The sequence below is a fragment of the Plecotus auritus genome (assembly GCF_963455305.1).
Source record: "Plecotus auritus genome assembly, chromosome: 3".
NCBI lineage: Eukaryota > Metazoa > Chordata > Mammalia > Chiroptera > Vespertilionidae > Plecotus > Plecotus auritus.
In genome coordinates, this window is record NC_137772.1 from 189323232 (window position 1) to 189338400 (window position 15169).

Below are 15169 nucleotides of genomic sequence, written 5' to 3' on the forward strand. Positions count from 1 at the left end.
GCCACACAGGCCAGATTAATTATCTCTTTTCTAAGCAAACCCCACTTCTTTCAACTTTTTTCTCATTTACCCTCGTTTCTAAATGCTTTCCTTCTGGTCATGTTGCTTTGTCTGGCCTCTGGATTATCTGTTTTCTTCATGACAATATGGCTCCCAAATGGAATAGAAATACTTACTTTCCTCTCTTGAGATCCCGAGTATCTATTTTATCACACCCTAAAATGAATAATGCTAGTTGTTTAGCTTCCACGTGATACTCTGGCTCAGATTGGAGATTCATTCCACTGAAATCCCTAAAAATGTGAAGGTTTGTTAATCCAGGTCTCACTCATTTTGCAGGCAACTTTTCGTAACCTGCATGAATGAATTCATCTTTATCCATCTTTAATCTCTATTTCTTTATATCAGCCTGAAATTTCAAGTGTTCTAAGACTTTTTAGTCCTTTTTTTCTGCCATTCCTTTTACTACCTTTTCCAGCTATTTCAGTTGGCAAATTGAGTAAGAATAGCTTCTAGGTATTTACTTACATTTTTTAAAATAAAACAATGTTGCCTAGATCAGTAGCAGGTAGAAAGCCCACATTGTGTCTGTAGAATTTTCTCTCCATGTTGACCTGTGTTTTACCCAAGACTCTTTTATGTACAGTTATCCACATTTTGGCTAATTTGTTGAATTATATTATCATCTAGCTCACCTCTCTCAGTCTTGTCCACAAGAATGTTGTGAGACACTTTGTCAGACTCATTCTAAAACCTTTCCCATGATCTAAGTTTGTGATTCTATGAAAAAAAAAAAAAAAGGAAACAAGGTCCACTTGGCATGCCCTCCTATTACTGTAAGGATGCTGCCGTCTGTTGACACCATTTCCTGTCCTCACTGCCAATAAAACCACGAGTGTAATGATACCTTCTAGGTTTTTTTCTGTGACTGATGTTGTATTTCTCACCCTGTTGGAACCTGAAGGTAGTAAGTAAATCTGGACAGAGTAGAGAATCTGAGAAGGGGACATTTGAAAAATAGGTTAATAAGCTTGAAAAGACATTCTATGGTGGAATATATTAAGGCCCAAAATGAAGCACACTTTTGAAATTGATGTATAATAGAAAGCAAAGGTTAAATGTCTGAGGAATGGGTTTTTAAAGATGTGAGGAAGAAGATCCGGTGGATATATGTGAGAAGGAGGCTTTTCATGCATTTAGGTGGTGTGAGTGGTTGAGAGCCTTGTTTCAGGAAGAAAGTGTGGGAATGGCTAAACTCTACTGGGGAAAAAGGATCCCTTTGTACTGAAAGACTATCTGCATGAGGAGGCTGAAAGGAAAGAAAAATAGAAAAGTAAGAACTCCAGGGCAGAGTGCTAAAAGACTGAGAAGATGCATGGCTACTGGTAGCTACGGGGAAGCCAGGGAGGAGCAAGATGTTAGGAAGGGAGAAAATGAGATCAGCTTCAACATTTTTTTTCAGTCACACAAGTAATATAAAAACATAATGGAAAGTGTAGAAAAATCAGAGAAAGTAAAATATACCTTTTGTCTATAATATAATATAATAGCTGGAAACAACAAATACTTTCATTTTTTTAATATCCTGCAGGTCTTTTTAATATACTTATTTTGTTTTTATACTTATATTAACATATTATTTATATCATTTGTATTCTGTTCTTTTCACTTGCTCTTAAATTATACATAATGTGGTATGCATTTTCATGGTGCTAAATGGCCTTCATAAATATAATTTTAATGGCTGCATACCAGTTTATCAAAATGATGCATTGTAATCCTATCTAATAAAAAAGTAACATGCAAATTGACCATCACTCCAACACACAAGATGGCTGCCCCCATGTGGTCAAAGATGGCTGCCCCCATGTGGACATAAGATGGCCACCACAAGATGGCCAGCAGGATATGGCAGTTGGGAGGGACCAGGCCTGCAAGGGAGGGCAGTTGTGGGTGATCAAGCCTGCAGGGAAGGGAAGTTAGGGGTGACCAGGCCTGCAGGGGAGGGCAGTTAGGGGCAATCAGGCTGGCAGGGGAGCAGTTAGGCATCAATCAGGCTGGCAGGGGAGTGATTAGGGGGTGATCAGGCTGGCAGGCAGAAGCAGTTAGGGGCAATCAGGAAGGCAGGCAGGCGAGCAGTTGAGAACCAGCAGTCCTGGATTGTGAGAGGGATGTCCGACTGCCTGTTTAGGCCCGATCCTAAATGGGCAGTCGGACATCCCTCGAAGGGTCCCAGATTGGAGAGGGTGCAGGCTGGGCTGAGGGACACACCCCCCTGTGCACGAATTTCGTGCATTAGGCCTCTAGTAAGAATAATAATATTCTAGCTGTTGGTCTTGGTATGTGTGTGTGTGTGTGTGTGTGTGAACTTTATCTTTCTTACGGCTTTTTAAAAACAATATTCTGAATCGTTTCCTAATGAGGGATTCCTAGAAATAGAATTCCCATATCAGAGAGGATTAGCACGTTTTGTCGAGATATCTTTCTAAATGGCTCTTGGGATACATCACTAAATTGCTTCCCAAAAGAGTGGTACCAATATGCTCTGCCACCAGCATGTGTACACTCTTCACATCTTGAATGTTAGTGGAACATTTGAATGAAAATAGCATATGGACAGATGGCAGTGAGAGAGATCAGGGATGGAAAGATAGATTTAGGACTTCAATTAAGTGAAACCATATTATGCGTAGGTGATTTCTCTGAGGGGGAAATGAAGACTAGTATAGGGAGGAGAAATCTTAAAGTATCTTTTACCTTTTTCATTTTACATATAAAAAGTGAAGTGGACAGAATTAAGTGCTGTTCAAGATCCTAACTAGTGTCAGGACCTGGACTAGAGCCTGTTCTCTCAACTGGTCCCCTCAGCTTTCATTGTGTGATGCTGGGGTCCAGTGAGCGGACTGTGGTAAGGGTCATCGTTTATGAGATTGGGTATACCAGGGGCCAGAAGGGAGAAGAGAAGTGATAGAGGAAACCCACGGCGGAGAGTTGTCATAGCAATTAGATACATATAAGGACCCAGAAGAAAGCTAATCCCCTCATGTGTCTTACAGCAAAAAAGAAAACAAAGAACAAAAAAATAAACTCTTAGATTCAAAGTCAGGGTGGTCTCTGGCTTGCTCCTCTCCTCTGGTTCTCCATTAGCATTCAGAACTGGCTGTAGTCCAGCTTCACAGATAGGATGATAAACATTTACAGACCCACCATCATTTTTAACCAGCTCATTCTTGCCATAGATTAGATAGCTTGCAATACACCAGCAGTAAAGGAAATAAAATTAACATTGTTTATGACTCTGACTCACTGCAAATTATAGCTAGCCCCAGGTTTATAGCCTATTGAAAAACTCATTTAATTAATTTGATATCACTTAAAATAAAATATTTCCTTTCTTGTATTTTGGAATATGACTTCACCTGATATAAAAATGAAAATTGGAACCATAAAATATATGTTGGAAGTGTAGATCAGCATTAACAGGGTCAGGGTCAATTTCTGTCCTTCTAAAAATGCCCCCTTTGGGGTATTTTCAGCCATGGATAGCATTGCATGTGTGGCCAAGTCAACTTGTACTGGACCCCACTTTAAGAATTCATGGATTTAATTATTCAGTACACATTTATTTAGCACCTAGCTACCACCAGGCATTAGAGATTATTGAAGCAGCAAAGGATGCACCTTATCCTTATGGAATTTAGAAGCTAGAAAGTAAGGCTACCCCTAAACAAAGAGTTACATTGTTGGCCCCCTCCCCAATATCTAACACAATTGTGACAAGTGGGCAAAGGGAAAGCACCAGTGCGAATGTTAAGGGGACCTAACCTCATGTGGGGAGGGGTATGTGGGGAGTGGGGACAGTGGCCAAAGAGTCACATTTAATCTGACACCTGAAGAATTTATAGATGGTAAAAAATGGAAATTTATAGATTATGGAAAAATGAATAGCACAAGCTATCTGGCCAGAGGGAAAGGCCATGTGCAGCTCTGAGGTGGAAAACAGTAGAGGTGTCTTTCTCCAATAGAAAGAAAGTCATGTGCCTAGAAATGCAAAGAATGAGGATGAAATGGCATAAGAAGGAAGCTGTAATTCTAGGAAATGTGGGTTTTTTCTATTTTCCAGGCCTCCTGACAGAGTTATACCCATGTAGTTGCTTACTCTTTTTTTTTCTTTATTGATTAAGGTATTATATATATGTGTCCTTATCCCCCCCATTGCCCTCACCCCTCTAGTGTCTGTGTCCATTGGTTATGCTTATATGCATGCATACAAGTCCTTTAGTTGATCTCTCCCACCTCTCCCCCACCCACCCCTGCCTTCCCTCTGAGGTTTGACGGTCTGATCGATGCTTCTCTGTCTCTGGATCTGTTTTTGTTCATCAGTTTATGTTGTTCATTATATTCCACAAATGAGTGAGATCATGTGATATTTATCTTTCTCTGGCTGACTTATTTCGCTTAGCATAATTGTAGTTGCTTACTCTTGTCATACTTTTTTTTTTGCTTCTTTTTATTATTCTTGGCATTTCCTCTTTAAAATATTTCTCTCAGCTGAAATTGTCACAGGGTGGTGTTGATCACCGTCTCCTGGATGATGAGAAAACTCAGGTCGAGAAATATCTAACATTACTGTGGTGTGGAGGATCGCCAAGTTAATTGATTCGTTTTAGTTGAATGTGAAGGAGAATTAGACATCAAATATTGACAGCATGTTTCTCATAAATGTTCATGTTGATGACTGATGGGTGAAAGAAATGTTTTATGAAAAGGAAAAGCAAAGGAGAGGGTGAGAAAGCAGACACCTTTGCTTTGCGTTTTAAACTGCTGTGTGTGGAAGATTTTCTCAGAGAAGTCACTGATATGAGTTTAAACACCTCCATCGGTCCTAAACTTCCCAGGTTTGTCATAGTAAATAAAGTCATTTATTAATCATAATAAAGTTACGACTTTTCTGAAAGAGAGAGGATCTCTGATCTTCTCCATGTTTAATGTTGTGGGTGTGTTTCTAGCCTCTTTTCAAGAACTCAGATCTCTGTCCAAGATGTAATCAATATCTGATAAGGGGATAGCAAAATTGCAACAAGTATTTCCCATGCTCTTCCTCCATATATTATTGGGTAACCGGGGCTATGTGGTTTGCACTAAGTCCACTGGGACTTGTTATCAGGAGACCTGGATTTTAGGCATCTTTGTCACCAAATAAAAAATAAACAAAATAAAGTCATTGGGTTGATGGGGGGAGGTGGGTACCTTATTACTCTGTGTGCTCATGTCAGTGACTAGAGTGAAAGTACTTCTCGAAAGTAGTTCAGATGCATGACCATAATGTCAGGGCATGAGGACAATGCTCTAGTCCCCATCTCTGTAGGCCCTTCACATACCACACCCTATAACTTCTGTACAGTAAGTACACATTGTTACAGGCCAGCTGATCACAAAGTGTTTGCAGGGGACCTCTGAGGTCCAGAAGGTCCATGTAACTTTCAAAATAGCACCAGCAAGTAATTTGCCTTTTTCATTCTCATTTCCTCATGAGTATACAGTAGTTTTTTAGAGGCTACATGATGTATCCACAATCATGAAAAAACTATTAAAATATTATCCCCTTTTTCAACTAAAAAACAAATACGTCAGGTACTTCAACTGAAAAAACATATAAAAATAGATTGAGCATATTTACTTTTAGTAAATATGAGTATCCAGCTATCTTCTATTATGCTTTGCATTAAAAAGATTTGCAGAAAAATAGAAAATAATGTCACTATTCTAATTTTTTTTTGCTTTGGAGAATATAGTTATTTTTCACAAAAATGTCTTATATCTGAGTTTATTATCATTTTAAATAAACTAATAAATATTTTTAAAATTTCTCAGCTTTATTTCTGCTGTGGTAAGAACTTGTAGCCCACATAAACAAAGCTCTATTGGGTCCTCAGTAGTTTTTAGAGTGCAAAAGGGTCCTAAAACCAAGAAGTTTGAGGATCGCTACATTAATTCACTTGTCCTCCTGGTTATTGCACTTGAACTATTAGAAATGTTTTCCAAACTTATCAGTTTGTTCAAGAGAGTTCCTTGTTCAGAAGATCTACTTTTCACTCCTCCCCTCCCCGCTTAAGGTAGAAAGTATATCACATTGGGTAATTACAGCATGTGAAAAGTGGAGATGTTGAGTATGTTTTATTTCTCCCCTAAGGCCCGTTTTATTTCCACCCCACTGAAAAGCTTCGGAGCCTTGGAGAGGAGCCCATGGCTGCATGCTGCCCATTTTAAGCCACTGCCCTTGAAGGAATTTTATGCTGAGGCAGCGCAGCAGTTGGTCGGGGACTCGGATGTACAGCAGACAGTATTTTTTGTCAGACCCATTCTCTGGGTCCCAAGCATTTTTAATTAAAGTTGTTCTATAAATAGCTATGTTCATTTCTCCTGGATCTTACAAATCAGTAGACACTACGAATGGTCAGGCTTAGGTCAGGATATCTAGCCAGAAGAGGCAAATAAAAGTGAGTGCATGAAATTGAGCTTCAGGAATCGAATACTACTACTTTTTAAGATAAATGCATTGTCTTTCCAGAGAAGGTTGAATTTATTTTAAATAAATACCTAGAAGGTATTTTTTTCTGCAGTATTTTTCTTCTTTCATTTTTCAATAAATGGAGTTAATCATTCCTTGAAATTTACAGTCGAGTGAAAGGAAAAGAAAGACAGATATTGAAGACATTTTTCAGAGCCAGAGTCCTGAGACTGCCCTTGGGGGTTACCAAGAATACAGAGGTATGATTACTTCCTTTTGACATGCCCGGTCTTTTAAATCCCATTATTTCTTTGGACTTTGAAAATTGAATTTCTAATGGAAACCCAGCATATAAAGCCAAACATAAGAGAAGTTTTAGATGAAAAAGGTGATCTCTTTGTCTATTTTGGAGCAGCAAGAAAATGGGGGAAAAAGTAAAATTAAATCAGGTAAAACAGTAATTGCACTTGAAAACTGTTGTTAACTGTTATATTTGACTTCAGCAAGTTGGAATGTGAAGACATCAACTTTGTTTCTTTCAGGAAAAATGCCTTTCAACTCTCCCACAATTTAATTATAAGGATGTTTTTAAGGTCTCAAGCAGCCGTAGATTTTTTTCAAGCACATCTTTAAGTTACACAGCTGCTAGAGTTCATGGTCACCAGCATCCTTGGGTATTTGGATCATGATGGGTGTGCAGTACCTATCCAACCCCAAGTCTGGGTGTCACTTCTTGTTGCCTCCCAAGTACCCTTTACTTCCCCTCCTATGACACTGTCACCATACATTGCAAGGTTTCCTTCTTGTTTGAATCCCACTTAATTGTCTGTAAGGGCAGGATTGTGTCTGTCTCATTCACTCTTCTGTCTCAACTGTATATTTGGCTCATGGATGGTGCTCATGAAATATTTGTTGAGGGGATGGGTGGATGGATATCCAAAAGTGAATTGTTTCTTTTGATGCCAGACACTCGTCTTTATTTCCAGAAACTTATTTTATTCAGGGGTTACCAATTCCCTGAATGTTCAATGAAAACCTAGGTTTTTCTCTGTCCCCTTGTAGCTCTCAGGTCTTGGGCAAACATTTTGTACCCAAGTTTCTCTGTTTGTTAAAAATGGTAATTCATTAGTATCTATTAATGTTCTTTCCAGCTCTGATGTTCTTTTATTTCCTTTTATTTCTCATTTGTTGCATTTTTAATAACTGTTTTTTATTTTTATTTTACCATGACTATATTAGTGTATGTAAAAGTGCCTTATAAAATATTTTAAAATCCTATAAAACTAAAGATTTGGCATTAGTGCCAAACATTAACACTGGTCAAGTGGTAACACTGGAAACTCAAAATTTTCAAGATATTGTTTATTGATCTCTGTGTCAGAAAGTGATTAAGAAAAAAATAAAAGAAAAAAACATTTAAGTTACTTGATTATTTCTTATATAGAGTTACTGAAAGGGGGTTGATGGGAGAGGAACTCCAGACTGTTGGCTGAAATGCTCCTTGGATGGGGTCCTGAGGCCTAATGCTCTAGGCCACCTGAGCTCAGAGCATCTGTACTTACCTCTTTAATACACTGCTCACATTGGGTTTATTTGTCAGTTCATTCGTCTTTGAGCTCCTTAAATAGAGGTATTTTGTTTTATTCATCTTCATGTCTTTGGTATCTTATCTCTCAGTGTGATCAGTAGTAATATTGACACTAATCGTATTTCTGATAGTAGTAGTAGTAAGGAAAATGGTTAACATGACCAAGTGCTGACTATGTACTAAGCATTGTTCTAAGGTCTTCACATGTTTTAATCCATTTAATCCACACAACAACCTTATGAAAGGTACTCGTTATTCCTATTTTACAATTGGGTACATAGAGGAGAAGTAAGATCACACAGACAATAAGTGGTGAGGCTAAGATTCTAATGCATAGCCCCAAACACTGGCAGTCCAATTTTTAATCACCGTGTCATACTTTCTATAGCCATTGCAATAAACATGTGCTGAATGAATGGATAAATCAGTAAATATTAAATGGTACCCTCTCTTAATTTGATTGGAGTCTTATATAAGTTGTGTTCTGCCTGTCTCCATTTAACACACACATAGGCCCACTCATAGATTTGCTAGTCCTCTAGTAAATGATATCTTTCTCAAGTTTTTCTTCTCCTCAGTAGATTGAGAGGAGATATTTTGAAATTTTCATTCATCTTTAACTTTTTTGAGTTTGGTAACTTACTGAGCTTGGCAATTAGAAAAAAAAAATTTAAATATGGATATTCATTTTTGCTTGATTATCTATAATAATAAAAGCATAATATGCTAATTAGACCAGACAGCTGAATGACCTTCCAGACGTCATTCCAGACGGCCTTCCGGACGAAGCTGCCACGGTGGGGGCTGAGGCAGAGGCGGTTAAGGGTTATCAGGCAGACAGGTGAGCAGTTAGGGGTGATCAGGCAGGTAGGCAAGTGGTTAGGGGTGATCAGACAGGCAGGCAAGCAGTTAGGGGTGATCAGGCAGGTAGGCAAGTGGTTAGGGGCAATCAGGCAGGCAGGTGAGTTAGGGGAGATCAGGCAGGCAGGCAGGTGTGTGGTTAGGAGCCAGCGGTCCCAGATTGAGAGAGGGATGTCCGAATGACAGTTGAGGCCTGATTCCCCAGGATCAGACATCCTCCAAGGGGTCCCGGATTGTGAGAGGGTGCAGGCTAGGCTGACGGACCCCACCCCCACCCCCCATGCATGAATTTCGTGCACTGGTCCTCTAGTGATTCTAAAATTAGATAAGTGAAATTTGCCAGATTCAAACCACACTTTGTTCCCAAAATGGTACTTCAATGTGTGGATTCGAAGAAATGGCCTTGGTCATTTTACAGAAGGTAAACTGTCTTTACTTTTCTGGGTTAAATCAGAGTTAGGCTTCTTGGCTTATTGCTGAGCGCTCTCAATACATTTTTATTCACAAGCTTAAGGTGTCATGTCTGAGAAAACTGATGCTGTACCTTCCCTTGTCATTTGGTTGAATGCTTGGTAGTAGTAACTTGTGATAAAATTACAGAAAATGTCCATGCTCCGAGCATATTAAAGGAAAAGTTGTGATGTGCTTGATGCCAAATCATTTCTTTTCACCTGACCTTACAACAGTACTAGGGAACTATGAACTTGTTTACTTGTGAGAAATTGTTAGAACCTGGGTAACGTTGATTCATTAATTATGTGTTACCTTCTATATTGTGAGGTGTATGTAACATGACAATCTAAGGTGGTTGTGGGGGGGAAAATGTGCTTAAAAGCTAATTCAGAGTTATTAAAGTATGTTCATGTGAATGTTCAGAGAGTAGATCAGGGCAATTAGAAAATGATCCATTGGAGATGTGGCGGTTGACGTGGACCTTGCCACAGAGGTAGGAGTTGCAGGCATGCCTTTGAGGGGACATATATTCCTGTTGGAAGGGACTAGCTTAGAGATGGAAAGCACATGTTGGATAAAGGAAAGTGGCAAATAGTTTGGTGGGCTATAAGAAATATTTCAGCCCTAGCTGGTTTGGTTCAGTAGATAGAGCGTCAGCCTTTGGACCAAAGGGTCCCAGGTTTGATTCCAGTCAAGGGCACATGTCCGGGGTTGCAGGCTCAATCCCCAGTAGGGGGTGTGCAGGAGACAGCCAATCAATGATTCTCTCTCATCATTGATGTTTCTATCTTTTTATCCCTCTCCCTTCCTCTCTGAAATCAATAAAAAATATTTTTTTAAAAATGATGTATAGTGATTATATGAGTTTATTCTAAAAAAAAAGAAATATTTTAATAAAGAAGGAATATGACAAAGCCTCCCGTAATCTGCATCTACCTCTCCTCCCACTCCCCCCGCCCAAAACCTCTCCAAATAAACCATACAGTGTAGTTAAAAAAAAGTGTTAACTACTAGTATACAATGCAGTTGTAAGACAACTATCCCAGGTCTCTCTGTCTCCCAGTCAGATTGCCACCTAGGAAGTATTCCTATATTGATGAGTCACCTGTTTTCATCCAGAGACTTACTGGGTGGCGGGCATCCCATTCAAACAACCATTTTGAGGCTATTTCCAGCTATAGAGCAAATCCTTCCAGATATCACTTCTCAGTAAACATCAGCTGTTTGCCGTAAAGGAACTAAGCACAGGTATGAATTGTAGGTGTGTTTGCAGTTATCATTGACTTTAATTCAGAAGAGTACCTCGTGTTGATCTCAGTGCCTATTGCATAGTAGGTGCTCAGTAAATTATTTCCTGCTTTTCTTACTTCTACTATTGAGTTTATTGTTAATTCTTTCAACTTTCTCATTTATTTTTCTTTATTCTCTTACAAAGGAGAGATTTAAGGAAGCTGAGGAAATGTACCAGGCTGGAATAAAGAACTGTCCAGATAGCTCAGACTTACACAACAACTATGGAGTTTTTTTAGTTGATACTGGTAAGTGAAATTAGAGAGAATCTGTTGTGTTGAGATTAGATAATTCTCTCGAGCAAAATGGCAACCACCCAAATAATGCCTCCAAAGTAAAATTCACTGGGCTTGGCAGGATGCTCACACCACTGACAGTCACAGTGAGCCATGGAGCTGTCATTTATCTAAATCTTCAGGCTCAGTTCAATGAAACTGCCCAGTTCTTATAATCATAACTCTAGGGAAAACTCCCCAGGAGACAGGGAGTAGTCTTGATGATTTAATGGCTCTTCTTTGAGTACCATTTATACAAGTTTATAAATCTATGATAATGAAATGTTCCTCTACAATGATGCACAACCTGCTCTGAATCTAGTTACTGGCAGATGGTACATACTTTTCTGCAACTGATTTTTTTAAAAAGCCTCTAGAGTTGTTTTATTGTTTCTCGTGTGGTATACGTTATAGAAACTGTATTATTGTAATTGATAAAGTATTCTTATATGACAGTGCTATGTAAAATACACTTACTCCATCCTATTTAATGCGAAACTTCATGGAGCAGGGATTCTGTTTTCTTTATGACTTGTGCTCCATATACTGTTGGCATGTTATGAACACAATAAAGATAAAAAGACATTTGAATTTAATGCAAAAGCACTACTTTGTTTCCACTGACTATTACACTTCCTGCCATCTGCCCTGCAGTAAAATTTAATTTTAATTATTTTGTCAGTATGAAATATTCAAAAGGGTTTTATTTTGAAGGATGTTGGAAGTTCTTCTGTTTTAGAGAACATAAATTTACATTGTAATACACTAAGAAACTTCCCATATTTTTTCTTGTAAAATGGTTTTGTAGTGCCACCTGCTGGTTCATTAGCAACATAATAATAATAATAATTAATAATTAATAATAATAATAAAGCCCATAACACAAAGATGTAAACACCAGAAGACACCCTTTGCCTGATCCAGTCCTCTTCCTTCTACTTCAACAAAAACTCCACCCCAATAAACATCACTGACAATACTATATATCTTCCCACTGCTTTCTCTGTATTTCTGTTTTTATACTGGTGAAATTCTCCCCATCCACCAGTAATCTGGCACTCCTACTTAAACTTCAAAAAAGGTGGGCTTGAGAAGATGCCTGTGCGGGTCATAACACCCCACTCCATTTAAACGTTAGACTCTTCTACCACTCGATTACTTAGACGTACTCTCCCAGGAAGCTTCTTTGGAGAACCTTATCAGACTGGAGAGACTTGATTCTAGTTCTGGCCTTTACCCTCACTTGCCCTGGGATCCTTGTCAAGTCTCTTAATGACTTTGCACCTTAGTCTCTGTATCTGTAAGCAATAATTTTGTTTATCCTAAAATAACTCCTAAGTCCCAAGAGACAGCTAAGTGGTATCAGTAGGCAGCTAACTAGCATCAAAAATACCTGCAAAGATCATATGAGATCACTTAATTAAAGTGTTTTAAAATGTACCATGTATTGGACAAATGCCAGGTGGCATTATTTTTTAAAATAAATACCTTTTAAAAATATGTGATTAAAAATATTTTTTAGGTACAGCTAATACATGCTAATTTGTTTATTTACGTTTAATTTATCTTTATTGTTGAAAGTATTACAGATTTCCCCTTTTTCCTCTGATTGCTCCCCTCCAACCCACTCCTACCCCCTCCCCCAGCCTTCACTACACTATTGTCTGTGTTCATGTGTTATGCATATATGCATATAAGTTTTTTGGTTAATCTCTTCCTGCAATACATGCTTATTTAAAGCAGTGTTTCAGGGGCGATGCTATAGTATAGTAATTGAGACAGACCCTTAGAAATTGCTTCAGGACAATTTTCTTTCTATAATAGCCAATTCCATGTTTTGGCATAATGAGTAGCAACATATCTTTATAAATAACAACCACTGATAATCTCAACACATCATATTAGCTAGGGTAATGGCCAGAAAACACTTTGACTAAAATTAATAATATATATATATATATATATATATATTAAAAGAAATGGGTTTTAGTTTCTGTTAGGGTCACCAAAGAAAGAACGCATGAGGCCAAAAGGGGTAAAGAATTATGAATTATAGATTTATTGTTATATCTGCTAGCAGAAGGACTAAGACCAAAACGGCATCAGCGGGGCAGAGTAGGGGGAGCGGAATATTTATGTCTCTTATAAGGGGTCAATCAGAGTAACCGGTGGGACCAGGCGCAGATGGAAGCCAGGTGGAGGCGGTCCCTGGAAACTGAGTTAGATTGTTTGCTGGAAACCTACAATGAAAATAACAGGAAAATCACCGGGAGGGGCGAGAGCCCCAAGCAGAGCATAATGGAGTGCAAGAATTTGCCCAACAGTTTCTATTGCTTTTTTATTGTTAATTTCTTTGGAAATGGGAATGAATAGTTAAATGGCGCAAAGTTAGGCAGTGGCAAGAAGCCCGAATGCACAGTAATTCACATGCTGAATAATTGATGGCATGGCTCTGTAAGAAGAATGATCTACATCAGAAGATAAATTAAAGCCCTCGTGTATTTTATAATTAAGGCATGTTCTACTCTTACTCACGCACCTCTGGTTATAGGCTCTCCCGAGAAGGCAGTGGCCCATTACCAACAGGCCATCAAACTTAGCCCGAGTCATGACGTGGCCATGGTGAACCTGGGGAGGCTCTACAGGTCTCTGGGAGACAACAGCATGGCTGAAGAGTGGTACAAACGGTAAACGTCTTTCCTTCAACTTTATAAGTCGCCCTAAGACCTCTGCAAATGCCCATCAACAGTTTGACTATTAGTTTTAGGTGATTCTACATTTATATACTTTACGATGTGACCACCACGATAAAGCTAGTAACCACCTGTCCCTGGACTGTTTTTATGATATTATTGACTACAGCATCAAATTTTTAATTCATTGGGACAGGTATATTATCAGAATGCTAACAAATTTTGCCACTGCAGGCAAAACAGATTCTTATCACCAAAGAGAACAATGCAACACTGTCAGTGGTATCCCAGTTAATGACTTTCTTGCCTGCTGGTTAGAACATAGTGCTAAACCAAGGTTGGAATTTAATCCCCACTGTTTTCTGAAGTGATGGACTGCAACCCAAAGCACCAACAGCAGTTTCAAAAGTGGATATAAATGAAATATTATGCACACATCACAACAAGTCTATCACCATTGATGGAATGGACCCTGGGGGCTCAGTTTCCACGCTGTTAGGCCACTAGAGCTATTCATATAATCAGAAAATGGCAGAGCAATGTTGTTTAAACATTTTTCTTGGTATAAAAACAAAGATCATATTGGCACAAATTCTCAAACCTGGACAGCCATCCCTAAGTTTTGACCTTTGGAAATGTGCCTATCAGAAGAAAAGTGTTAATTCACCTTTCTTTTTTTTTATATATATATATTTGCATTTATTTTTTTTATTTTTTTTTAATTGTTTGAAGTATTACAAATAGTAGTACATATGTCTCCTTTTTTTTTTCCCCATTGACCTCCCCCCGGCCTCCCCTTCCCCCCAGTACATGCCTTTACCTGCCCCGCCCCCAGTGTCTTTTATCCATTGGTTATGCTTATATGCATGCGTACAAGTCCTTTGGTTGATCTCTTACAGCCCCCCCACCCCCCCCACAGCCTCCTTTGCCTTCCCGCTGTAGTTTGACAGTCTGTTCAATGCTTCTTTGCCTCTATCAAGACTGCATTATAAAATTTACAAAAGCCTCCATTAATCAAAAAGGGGGGATAGTAGGGTAATATCATGTAAGGAAAAATATCCTTTAAGTAAATTACATCTAGAAAACTTGTACTTTACAAAGTTTTCATTTGTAATGCTAACAGCAAGACACCCACAATTCACCTTTCTTAAAACCCAGCGCCCTGAAGGTGGCACGCAAAGCGGAGACACTGTCGCCTTTGGGAGCACTATTCTACAACACCGGCCGATACGAAGAGGCCTTGAAGATTTACCGGGAAGCTGCGGCACTTCAGCCTTCTCACCGGGAACTCCGCCTGGCCCTGGTGAGTATGTGGGCTAAGCAGAAAAGGTGGGAACAGATACAGAGCATGCAGTTGAGGGAGCTGTAATCAGTAGGCCTCAGAACGGGAACCGGAATTGCTATAATATATCCATGTTATGAATATTCATTTAACCACTGTTAGAGCCATTTACACAAGACATGGATGCTAAAAATACTTTTAAATTTTTGTTTGGAA

The 15169-nt window shown here is 38.9% G+C and overlaps 1 protein-coding gene across 4 annotated transcripts in view; it reads left to right on the forward strand.

Annotated features, from left to right (window-relative positions):
* Window positions 1–15169, forward strand: part of TMTC1 (transmembrane O-mannosyltransferase targeting cadherins 1) — a 230134-nt gene that overhangs the window by 202952 nt on the left and 12013 nt on the right. For all 4 annotated transcript variants that reach the window (XM_080662852.1, XM_080662853.1, XM_080662850.1 and 1 more), the window contains 3 exons: window positions 10849–10951; window positions 13530–13665; window positions 14830–14974. In XM_080662852.1, coding sequence (XP_080518978.1) covers window positions 10849–10951; window positions 13530–13665; window positions 14830–14974 — 384 coding nt within the window. The remainder of the gene's footprint in view (window positions 1–10848; window positions 10952–13529; window positions 13666–14829; window positions 14975–15169) is intronic.